We start from the raw sequence: 12,607 nt of genomic DNA, 5'->3' as shown, positions 1-12,607 counted from the left end.
CCTATGTATATATATCATATAAATTAGGTACTTCTTGTCAATCAGCTTTGGGAGGAGCTCACTCTAATAGATCGGGTGACAGTAAAAGTCAAGAACATTGACCCCAGAATGTCTCATTTTCAGAGAACCTCTATGTTGAGGAGCCAAATAAAGAGCGGCTTGGTGCGACAAGAAGCCAAACTCAGGCCAAAGACGATGAAAACGCAGCCAGATGAAGCACAAACACATCCACCACAACAAAAGCACCATGTTTTTTTGTCGTCTCTTTCTCTCTGCCTTCTGAAACCGAGCAAGCACATCGTGCCTGAAGTCCAGAACCATTTTTGGATGTTAGTAACATGGAAATGAGAAATGGGGGTTTTACGGTGTTTATATATTTAAAAAAAACATAATTTGTAAATGTTAACATTTTTTTGGGGTGATTATTTATCGTGCCTTTTTTTGTGCCGCTTACCTGACAAGTCAATCTGACTGAAGCAGACAGAGCTTAATCACGAACATTATTATATATAACGTTAGTGATTGAAAATCGATGTTTCTCCACCCATTACTGTAAATAAAGCTTGTTTGTATGAAACAATTTCTTTCCCTTAAATGAGTGATGGTATGAGAAAGGTATTTGATTTAGTGATAAGCAGTGTTTATTGCTTGTGTCTCACTAACCACATGTGCAGTAAAACCTCTGTATTTGAGCAAAACCAATGTTGACATAAAGCCTTTCTAAATAGCGGGGAATGGCTAGCAGCTGTCGCGAGCTCAATGCAAACATATACTCAGGAGCCGCGTGAGGTGAGAGTTCCACCGAAGGCTGCTGGATGTTTAGCTGTGATTGGAATAATCATGAGTCTGGGATGGCAACAGAATCAAACACTGAGAAGTGTTGTTGAGTCCTGTCTGCCAAAAACAGGAAGTTCTGACTGGTTTAATGTGGTTCTGCTCAAAGAGCCTCAGGCACATTTGGTAACTCGTGACTAGTAATGACTGTTGGATTGTCGCGCCATCTAGTGGAGCGCTACTGTAAGGAAAGTACGGGTTATTCGACTTTTGCCAAAATGATGATTAGATTAATTATAAATGCATATCTATTTACCGAAAAATAATAAGCATGACATTTTAAACACTAAATATTGCTTTCAAAATTGATTTATATGCCATTGCAATGTTATGAATTTTATTTGAAAAATATTTTTCTACCCACTGTTCTAATTCAAATTAGTTTGTTCCTCTGTACAGTTTGCAGGTTTTGGAATTAATTTGTCATTTATACCGTTCATAATAAATATATCTACAAAGATACATATGTAAATACATGTGAATTAAAGAACTAATTTAGGCATCAGTATATGCACTGGTGGTTAGAAACGTATGTTTATTTATTAATATAGCCTACTTATTTTTTTATATTATTCTTTATATAGAACAATTCAAAGTCTTTCAGAACTATTATTTCAGCACTGTTTAATGTTTTTTTTTTTTTATCAGAAATTATACAATTAATTAGAATAGCAGAAGTAGTAACTATACATGATAATAACATTTAAATTAACTCTTTCTTTTTGATATATGATTTGACTATTTGTTAGAAATTATGCTATTTAAAAATGACAACAAAACAAACAAACAAACTCATTTCAGAGGACTTTTCACCAAAAATACATATTGATCATTTATATTGCCAATTTATTATAATATTATTATTACATATTTTTACACACACACACACACACACACATATTTATTTATTTACGTCAGACATTATAATATTAAAGATGTTTAATAAATAAATAATAACTTCATTAAAATTACATCTTTAAAATGAGCTTTAAAAAGTTTTGAAAAATTAACTTTAAAAATTAAAAGTTTGGGGTAAGATTTTTTCTTTATTATTATTATTAATTTATTTTTTACTTGATCCTTCAGAAATCATTGTAATATCCTGAGATATATATATATATTTATAATATTTGAATAAATACCAGGCAGCTGAAATCTATTGTAACATGCTAAATGTCTTTATTGTCACTTTCAATAATGCATCCTTAAACATAAGAATTACTCCAAACTTATTGAACTAAAATTTTAAAGATCTATATATTTTTACTAATTAAGCATTCACTGATTCCACATCGGCTAATTGAAAATGACAGATCTCATATGTAGAAAACTGGGAATCTGGGGGAAGACCGCTGAAAAAGAGCTCTGGATCATTCCATATTCCCTTGGTCACTGTTGAGGTATCAGTGATCCTAACATGTCACAGACTCAGTCCTGTCCAAACAGATCATGTGCTATCAGGTAACGGGACAACCCCAGGTTTGGACACAGGTGCTCCTCGGGCTTGGCTGGAAATTACCTGATTTTTGAAGATGAAAAACGGAACCGACTTTCCCACCAGTTAAGATCGAACAGCTCTCACTGGCATCGGTGTGTCGTTTTTTGCCATTTTAATACTCACTCAAATCAACTGTGGTTGCTTAAGGAGGTTTATGTGAAATAAAACAGCAGTGTCTTTGAGAAAATACGGCTATTGATTTAGTGTTATAGGAAGGAAAGTCCTTCAAAATCAAGTGAATCATTTCGCCGGTGGGAATCATTTAGTGCAAGAGTTTCCTGGAATATCTTCAGTGAGTGTAACCAGTAGGTCACATACACAGCTTTATTTAGCAGCACGCCCTTTCAGATCTATGAAGAATTGAAAGAAAATAAATTCATTTTGCATGCAAAATGTGATCAATTTGTTCTGCCCTCAGGAAAGCAAAGGGGATTTTCTGTCCTCCTTATTCAAGTACAAATGACATTTGAACATTTATTAGGACACTCAGTATCATGAGGAGCTTTAAAAAAGACCCTTCTTGCTGGTTGACATGTAATAAGACTGTTGGGAAAATGAATGTCTTAAGGTAAGGTGCTTGTCATTTAATCAGTTACTTGTTATTAACCATGTCATTTATAGTAAAGAAATTATTAAAATTACTCATATTACTGTTAACATGTACAGTATTAACATCTTTTTCAATATGCATAGTGTATATGATGATAATCGGAAATGAGTCTTTAAAATTTATTATTTCAACACTGTTTGAATCTTTTTTGACGGAAATTATGCTATTTAAATTTCAATGTTAAATACATACATACAAACTTTTTGGAGATCTTTCCACCATGATTTATTATATAATTTATCATGTATTATTATTATTATTATTAGTAGTAGTAAGTAGAAGTATTTGTAGTATTAAAGACATTAAACTATACATATAACAATATGTAACAACATGTTCTATTTTAATATGCATACATAGTGAATTTCATGTCAGATACTATGTTATTAAAACTTATAGATGTTTTCTTTTTTTGTCACACGTCATTTGTAATAAATCAACTCTTTTCAGAGGGCTTTTCACCAAAAGCTGGTCATCTGATACTCGTTTCGATGGAAAAACTGCTATAGTGACTGGAGCAAACACCGGGATTGGGAAAGAAACAGCTAAGGATCTGGCAAGACGGGGTGGGTACTGCGGCCAAATCGACACTGACTGTGAAAAAATAACACATCGAGCCTCCTTTTCATAAAGCCACAGATAAAAACAGATGAAATATGTTAGATCTGATAGACCTATCCAAACCAGAATATGTTTTTCCTGAAATTGCTCATGATCAATGTACCAGTTTTTCAACTAATGGTACAAAACTTGTCATTATTCCCAAGGTGCACGGGTGATCCTGGGCTGCAGAGACCTGCTGAAGGCCGAACAGGCGGCTGGTGACATCAGCAGAGACGTGGAGAACGCAGACGTGGTGGTTCGGAAACTAGACCTGGCCGACACCAAATCCATCTGTGATTTTGCTGAACTGATTTACAACAGTGAGTTACGGATGAACAACATTTTTCTATATTCCTCACACATTCAATTCTGATTTGATCTTAAAATGACTTAATCTATTTTAGCTGAAAAGTCTCTTCATTTGCTGATTAACAACGCTGGCGTGGCAATCTGTCCATATTCAACAACAGCTGACGGTTTTGAGACACAGTTCGGAGTCAATCATTTAGGTTTGATGAAGTGCATGAGTCGTTCTCATTCTTTCAAAGCCTATAAAGAGTGATTATTTGTTGTTTAGAAGCAATGGAGATTGTTCACACTTGACGTGATGAATGACTCCTTTTCTTCTTCAGGACATTTCTTTCTTACATTCCTCCTTATGGATCTGTTGAAGCATTCAGCTCCTTCTAGAGTGATTAATGTCTCCTCATCGGCCCACCACATGGGAAAGATCCACTTTGAGGACCTGAACAGTGAGAAAAGCTATCATCCCGTGAAGGCCTACGTACAGAGCAAACTGGCCAACATACTTTTCACGCGAGAGCTCGCCACAAGAGCGGAAGGTATGGCATAAAACATACAAAATGTGATCCCAGGATCTGAATCGGGGATTTCTGTATGATGATTTAGCAACCTTCAATGTTTAATCTCTGAAAAAACAGCTAGCGTCTCAATAGCTCTCACTCATTTTCAGTGTATGAAAAACCACACAAGTGTGAATAAATAGCTAAATGGTGACTACATTTTAATTTTGGGGTGAACTGTCTCTTTAAGGATTTCAAAATATGTTTCAAACCTTCCATATAATGCATTGCTAATTCATTGGTTTGATATCCTATTTGAATGCTTCATGTTTTAGCCACAAACATTCTTCATTAAGGCAATAAGAGCATTCTTTTGAGAATTAAGCAAGGTTAGCATTTGATTTCTCTAAATGTCTTTCTGTGGCAGAGATGGGAGTGAGTGTTTATGCTGTGGATCCAGGCCTAGTAAAGACAGACATCATCAGGCATTTGAATAAGTCTCTGCAGTTCTTTGTGAAGACATTTGGTTTTCTGATAAAAACCCCTGCGGAGGGTGCATATACCACCCTGTACTGTGCCCTCACCCCTGACCTGCCAACTGGAACATACTACAGGTTTATTACAACTATGGCTTATGCTAGTAATTCACATGTTTTTGTTTTTCACTAGTGATACTAGATTCGACAGCAAGCTAATGAATTGCTTGGATGCTTAATACATATTTCCTCTCATGATTTCTCACAGTAACTGTGCCATGGCTCCATGCTCCAGGGCGGCTAATGACGACAACACTGCTAGCAGACTGTGGGCTGTCAGCTGCCACCTGCTGGGAATTCGCTGGAAATGAGATTTTATGACTTCAACCACAGAATTATATCATAATAATGGCTATTTTTTATGATTTATTATGATTCAGTTTTGACAGTGGCCCAGCTAAGCCCTCGCTGTCATCCTGTGTTTTACAAATGTAGTTCTATTCTTGCTGTTTGTATTGACTCAGAAATACTTTGAAAGTTACTATGATTTCTGGAAAATACTGCGTAACTTCTGCGTAACCTGTTTTCTTGGAAGTCAAAATGAGTTGTCATTTGAAAACGAAATAAATTCAGCAGAGCTCAAAGCATTTAACAAGACTAGCCTACTAAACACTGACAGACACAGTATGAATAAATATGAAAGCTTAATAATACAGTAAAATACAGTTGTGTTAATTAGGCAGATACGTCTTGGAAAGGAGTAAAGGGTATTCTACTATTGTACTATTCCTTTACGAAAATTCAGCATGTTTTTGTGATAGAAAAAGTGTAGTTACCAATGCTAACCTTGCTTTATTTTCAAAAGAATGCACTTATTGCCTTAATAAAGAATGTTTGTGGCTAAAACATGAGACATTCAAGTTAGGATATCAACTAACATTATAACCACGGTTTTACTACAAACACCATGGTTAAGCAACCATGGTTTGTTTTGGGTTACCTTGGTTTAGCTCTTATTTGTAGTTAATTTTCCTAAGGGTTAGTAAGGAAGGAAATAGTGTAAGTAGACAGTGAAAGGTGCACAAAAGTAGACAGATAAAAAGTGGTTAAAATGTGATCGTTCACGGAACGATTTACAGTCACTTAAAAATTTAAACGATATTACATCTCTAAGACTTTTAGTGTTAATTGTGTTCGTAGAGAAACATCAGACTGGCGTAACGAGGACATCTAGTGGACACGCGCGGTCACTGCTTTAGCACAATTTGGCTTGTTTTTAAGTGAGGTGAACTGATTGTATTGGGTGTTCTGGTGACTTTTAACGGAATACCCAACCTTGCAAAAGAGATTCAACTGGACAAATCTTCCTTCCTTGGAGTTCAAGGCCATCGCAGCGAGCACATTCATGCGAGCGCATCGCGTTGGTCATACTGAAGTCAGACGCGTTTCATTAGCCGAGGACAGAACTCTGGACGGGAGGGGCTTGGATCCGGATCGCATAGTAATATCTCATTCATAAATTACTCAAGACACTAGAGTAGAGCACTACTGTCTGCTGAGGGAAACCGGACAGTATTGGAACAATGCACTCAGTAAGGTAAGCAATGCTGGTGTCATGAATGAGTCTACTGCAATTAACACAATCTTTTCTTTTCTTTTCTTTTCTTTTCTTTTCTTTTCTTTTCTTTTCTTTTCTTTTCTTCAAAGTCTTCATATTTTTTTGAATCCAACATTTCTCAACATATTGTTGTATAAAATATGCTAAAAATATCAACTCTCTACCATACTATCAAGTTTGGGATAATACAAGCTGATCTAATAATTAAATATGGAATAATTGGGCTAATTGTCACACGGGGAAGTAGTCATGAGGGCTGTATCTCAGGTTTTGAGTCATTACATAAATGTGTCTTGACAGTAAGTTTGTATGTTGCTTAAATAACTTCCAAAACCCTCTTAAACTTAAACTATACAGTTTATTAAGTAGAATGCATTACTTATTGGTCATAACAATATGGTGTGTTTGAATTGTACTTTTTATATTTATGCTGTTTCGTGAATTAATAATAAAAGCTTTGAGAAACTTAATACAATAAAATAGTGTGACAATGTGCCTCACAATTGGGCAATAACTGAGCAATAACAATGAAAATGTACAGTACTACTTGTACTGTATGTAAATCAACTGTAGTTTTGTGCATCTTTAAAATAATTAATTGACATAATTAGAATGTATAGCTGTTCACATGCATTTGTAGCTGCAGTAAAGCAATATACTTCTTTTACCGCTCACCAAACTTACATATTCAGAACACGTTTGGGGGGACACTGTGGGAAAGAGAAGCCATTCACCTTATTAGAAGTCAGGGTACCAACAGAATGATTTTGAAACTGATCGGCCTATTTCAAGATACAAAAAGCACATACTGTTGCTTTGAAGCTTGAGGATGCTCATGGACAGTAAGGGAGATTTATGTGATGGAAAAGATTAATATTCAGTTTAAGACTCTAAATGAGTCAGTTTACTGAAAAATGGAAACTTTTGAAGTGAAAGTGAAGTGACATTCAGCCAAGTATGGTGACCCATACTCAGAATTTGTGCTCTGCATTTAACCCATCCGAAGGTGCACACACACAGAGCAGTGAACACACACACACACTGTGAACACACACCCGGAGCAGTGGGCAGCCATTTATGCTGCGGCGCCCAGGGAGCAGTTGGGGGTTCAATGCCTTGCTCAAGGGCACCTAAGTCGTGGTATTGAAGGTGGAGAAAGAACTGTACATGCACTCCCCCCACCCACAATTCCTGCCAGCCCGGGACTCGAACTCACAACCTTTCGATTGGGAGTCCGACTCTCTAACCATTAGGCCACAACTTCCCCATAATTTTTAATGAAGGGTTTGGGTTTTTGAGCATATATTGTACATTTGATTTCAAATAGACTGGCTGGTTAATACTTTGTCTTCCCCATCCAACGCTGTTGTTATTTTTACAGCCTATTGCTTCCGTTGTTGTTTTTACGTCATGTTATGTTTTTATGTATCTGTTTTTTATTTTTTTTTATTTTTTCTTGTCCAGTAAAGTCCTATTTTTCATAAATATCATAAACCATGCACATGCTTTGCAAGAAAAAGAGTTGGATAAAAAGAAGTAAAAAAAACAAAACAAAAGTGAGTTAACTCACAAATCTGAGAAGAAAAGAAAAAAGCTGTAAATTCTGAAATGCGAGAAAAAAGCTGGTGTCAGAAACGAGCTTCCATATGTGACAACTAGCCCCGCTCTGCGCTCCTACTTCACAATCCACCAAAAATGTGTTCATTACATTGTATAAGCATTTGCTCTGTAATCAATTCCAGAAATTTCTTCTGTGGTCAGTGGAGCTCTTCTGTACGTCTTGATGACAAAACAGTAATAATCACAGGAGCTATCACAGGCATTGGCAAAGAGACAGCGAGAGACCTTGCAAAAAGAGGTAAGTTCTCAGCACGGTCTTGACCTTTAAAGGAAAATGCTCTGAATGATCTGATTCGTTCTGTTTACTGCACATGCTGTGAACAGCATCAACTGCCAACCTGTTACAGGAAAAAAACCATGCCATGTGTGATGCCACTCTAATCAGAAGAGGGTATAGAGGGGTTAGCTCGAATAATTGCAGTCTATCACATCATATTGGCACTATTGTTGCAGTTGAAAGCTTTATTTTGGATGCATAATCATTGTAGTTTGTTCTTTTAAATACTGCATAGAATCATCATAATCTGGGATGAAAATAACAAATGCAAGGGTAAATCATACCCATTGTCCTAATGTCAAATGTTATGCAATCAAAACAACAAATAATTCATCTTATAAGACCGACAGGGTCTTGGAAGCTTTGAATGCATGATGATAAATAAACGACAGGATCACAATACTATCTGCCAAAGAGATGTAAAACTGTACACTTTCCCACATGGACCTGTTGAATTCCAACAAAGAAACTCTGATGCTTGCCAGGCAAATTGCTCTGAATAGTATAATAGACATTCTGCGCAGTAATTACCAGGAAAACAGCTATTGTGTTAGCTCATCAGCCTTCCATCCTAGTTTAGCACCAAATTAATTATTATGCAAGGACATTTCAGTATGTAAACACAGTTATTTCACAGTGATGATTGATATCTGCACTGTTTCGTGTGAAATCTTCCATGACACATTAAACAATTCTGTTCTTAATCATGGCAGTACAAAAGAAGAAAATATCTGTTTAAATCATTGTTCGCTTGTGTCATCTGCTAGCTCTGATAGTGAAAAATGGTGATGGTTGTGTTTGTAGACAGTGGTGTGACTGTGTACTCCCTCCATCCCGGTGTGGTGCAGTCAGAGCTGTTCAGGAACCTCAGCAAGCCTGTGCAGATAGCAGTCAAGGTCTTCAGCCCTTTCACCAAGACCACTATTCAGGGGGCCCAGACCACCATCTACTGTGCTGTGGAGCCCAAACTGGACAAAGAGAGTGGAGGATATTACAGGTACAGAACAACCATTTCAATAGAATTCTTATTCCATTTTACTCTCCCAATATGCACACAAGATGTCCAACATTTAAATTTTTTAAGATTATAAAATGTTTTAAACATGCGATATAGAAATGATTCTAGTCATATTAATGCTCATTAACACAGCGTCATCCATAAGCCTGAGAATCTGCTTTGTTTCCAGCAACTGTGCTCCAGCACAGTGTTCAAGAGAAGCTTTAGATGATGAAATGGCTCAGAAACTCTGGGAGCTCAGCTGTCAGATGCTTGGCATAACTTGGGACTGATGGAGCAATCCTCTCAGTGACACTGTTATAAAAGCCGAATAAAAGCTTTTGGACTAATGTCATAGGTAATGGAAACTGTAGTGTTCATACAATGCATGAATGAATGCACTATGTTTTATATTGTACATTGAATACTCTTTTTAATACCCTGTTATAATTTCAATAGATATAATGAACTGCTATGAATTCAAATGTATTTTGGTCTATTAAATATTTAATCTTTTATTTGCAGTTTCTTTTTGCTGATGAGGTGCTGTAATATCCAAAGTTAATGAACTAAGCAGAACTGCTAATCTAAAGTTTATATTCACAGGATGTTTGCCTTCATGCTAGAATATAAAAGTATGGAGCCCCCAAGGAGACATGGTGACGAAAAATAAAAATATAACAAACAGATTTAGAGGAAAATGTATTCAAATGCGTTTTCACATTCTCTCGCTTCCAGTCTGCTTCAAGGGAGTCCTCGTCTGTTATTCAACAAGACAGGAGTCTTTCCTTTCAAGTTCTTTCAAGAGGCCACTTATATTTGGTTTGAACTGAGTCGTTTGAGTGGAAAACATGCCTCCAAAAAAAGAGGCAAAACAGGAAGACGAATATGTGACTATAAGCAGTGTAAATGAACTGCTGCAGCAACAAAAGGCAATGTATACCGCATTACTGGAACAACAACACGACAATTTCAAAGGCTTTGTTAAGCTAATAATGGATTCCACGAACTCTAGATTAGAGTCAATAACCAGGGAACTACAAGAAATAAAAACCAGCCTGCAATATACACAAAAAGAAGTGGATGATATTAAAACTGAGACAACAGATCTGAAGGAACGCAGTACCTCGATGCAAAATGATATTTTTAAAGTCTGTGACAGCTTGCTGGCAGTCTCGGACAAAATGGAGTATCTGGAGAGCCAAACCAGGCGAAATAACCTGGTATTTGACGGGATACAGGAGTCACAAGGAGAGACCTGGTCAGAGACGGAGGAGAAGATAAAAAAAGTTGTGAAGGAAAAATTACAGCTGCAACGCGAGGTGGAGGTAGAGAGGGCTCACCGTACAGGGAAACCCGGAGGAGAACGACCAAGGCCAATTGTGGTAAAACTTCTAAGGCACAAGGACAGAACGGAAATACTACAAAGATCCAAAAATCTAAAAGGTTCCAGAATATACATCAACGAAGATTTCACAGAGGCAGTAAGAAGGAAAAGAAAAGAACTCATGCCGGATTTAAGAGCGGCGAGAGAAAAGGGGGACATTGCCTATTTACGGCAGGATAAACTGATTATTCATCCCCGGTCCAGTACACCAAAACAACCAAGACCAGCTAATATCAACACATAAACAGGTAGGCCTATGATATGTTGAAATTTTAAAGCCCACTATGTCACAAAATAAAATTCACACACATAACGGAGATAGTCACTTAATACAAAGATTGGTTGAATATGAGCACCTGGAACTGAACACCTTAGAGTACACGGAACACCATGAACAGGACATGGAAAATGACATTGATCCGGTGAACAATTTTTTTGCTAGCATCAACAATAACTGTCACTATTACACTGATGAACAATTTAATAGTTCAATCAAGACCGAGCAGCAGTTATCTATTATCCACTTTAATAGTAGAAGTCTGTATGCCAACTTTCACAGTATCAAATACTATCTAAAACAATTGAAACAGCACTTTAACATAATTGCAATAACTGAAACGTGGATAAACAGTGAAAAAGGATCAGATTTTGAAATTGAAGGATATGAAATGTCTTCTATTAACAGAGTAAATAAGAGTGGGGGTGGTGTGATACTGTATGTGGACAAGGATTTAAATTATAAGGTGGTGGAAAAAATGTCAATGGTGGTGGATAATTTGCTGGAATGTGTCACAATAGAAATATGTATGGAAAAAAAGAAAAATATTAGTGTAAGTTGTATATATAGGTCACCAGGTTCGAATATTGATACATTTAAGGACTGGATGGAGGAAACATTTATAAAAACTAGGCAAAAAGTCATGTTCATCTGTGGGGACTTCAATATTGATTTGTTAAACCCAAATAATCATAAAATGACAGAAGATTTTATTAACACCGTGTTTAGTTTAGGCCTGTATCCCCAAATTACCAGACCCAGCCGAATTACTTCTCATTCCGCAACACTAATAGACAATATATTTACAAATATCATACAAAATAATACAGTGAGTGGATTACTGATTAATGATATCAGTGACCACTTACCAATTTTTACAGTGTATGACAATAATTATAGTTTAAATAGACAGGATAAAAAAACATTTTCCAAAAGGGTCAGAACAGAAGAAACAATGGAGGCATTAAAAGTTGATCTGCTAGCACAAGATTGGGAGTTTATGGATAATGAAAAAGATGTAGATAATGCATATGAAGAATTTCTAAGAATATTTAAATTATTATATGATAAAAATTGCCCGATTAAAATATTTAGTAAGAAACAAAAACATAATGATAAACCATGGATTTCCAAGGGATTACAAAATGCCTGTAAAAAGAAAAATACACTTTATAGAGAATTTATAAAACATAGAACTATAGAGATTGAACATAGATATAAGAAATATAAGAATAAGTTAACCAGTATTATGAGAACTTGTAAGAAAGAATACTACGCAAAACTAATAGATAATAATAAAAATAATATTAAGGGTATGTGGAACATCTTAAATAATATTATTAAAAATAATACTAGACAGGCTACTTATCCACATTACTTTATTGATAATGATAAAAATATCAATAATATGGAGGAAGTGGTGAATGAGTTCAATACATTTTTTGTAAATGTGGGACCTAACTTAGCAGAGCAAATTCCAATTCCACAAATATTAGAAAGGAATTATAATAATTTAGTAGAAAGAAATCCCAGTTCAATATTTTTGACAGCAGTTGATGAAAAAGAAATAAAATATATTGTTAAAGGATGCAAAAACAAACCATCCA

At 35.8% G+C, this 12,607-nt stretch overlaps 2 protein-coding genes across 3 annotated transcripts in view; one reads left to right on the top strand and one right to left on the bottom strand.

Moving 5' to 3' along the window:
• Window positions 1–2,649: 2,649 nt before the first annotated feature.
• LOC132116042 (retinol dehydrogenase 12-like) lies at window positions 2,650–9,954 on the top strand. Of its 2 annotated transcripts, none has more exons than XM_059524567.1 (7): window positions 2,650–2,900; window positions 3,393–3,508; window positions 3,710–3,865; window positions 3,950–4,054; window positions 4,178–4,387; window positions 9,144–9,336; window positions 9,527–9,954. In XM_059524567.1, exons 1-7 carry the CDS (start codon window positions 2,827–2,829, stop codon window positions 9,627–9,629), a joined length of 957 nt encoding a protein of 318 aa, XP_059380550.1. In that variant the 5' UTR covers window positions 2,650–2,826; the 3' UTR covers window positions 9,630–9,954. The 2 variants fall into 2 exon arrangements, with proteins under 2 accessions (XP_059380550.1, XP_059380549.1); XM_059524566.1 differs by lacking the exons at window positions 9,144–9,336; window positions 9,527–9,954 and adding exons at window positions 4,776–4,962; window positions 5,093–5,468 and having other exon boundaries at window positions 2,712–2,900.
• The window catches only part of LOC132116043 (thiamin pyrophosphokinase 1-like), an 87,930-nt gene continuing 84,494 nt past the window's right edge, over window positions 9,172–12,607 (bottom strand). Inside the window, exon 9 of the mRNA XM_059524571.1 lies at window positions 9,172–9,307. Coding sequence (XP_059380554.1) covers window positions 9,261–9,307 — 47 coding nt within the window. The 3' untranslated portion in view covers window positions 9,172–9,260. The remainder of the gene's footprint in view (window positions 9,308–12,607) is intronic.

This window comes from Carassius carassius, chromosome 35 (assembly GCF_963082965.1).
Source record: "Carassius carassius chromosome 35, fCarCar2.1, whole genome shotgun sequence".
In the NCBI taxonomy this organism is placed as follows: domain Eukaryota; kingdom Metazoa; phylum Chordata; class Actinopteri; order Cypriniformes; family Cyprinidae; genus Carassius; species Carassius carassius.
The sequence above is the reverse complement of the archived record's forward strand: the minus strand, read 5'-3'. Positions and strand labels throughout refer to the sequence as shown.

Bases quoted from the DNA above. Each gene is read 5' to 3' on its own strand.
- LOC132116042 (XM_059524567.1), top strand. From the start codon at position 2,827: ATGAGGAGCTTTAAAAAAGACCCTTCTTGCTGGTTGACATGTAATAAG. The intron at 4,388-9,143 runs GTATGGCATAAA...TTGTGTTTGTAG, and splicing joins GCTCGCCACAAGAGCGGAAG to ACAGTGGTGTGACTGTGTAC. The intron at 9,337-9,526 runs GTACAGAACAAC...CTTTGTTTCCAG, and splicing joins GAGAGTGGAGGATATTACAG to CAACTGTGCTCCAGCACAGT.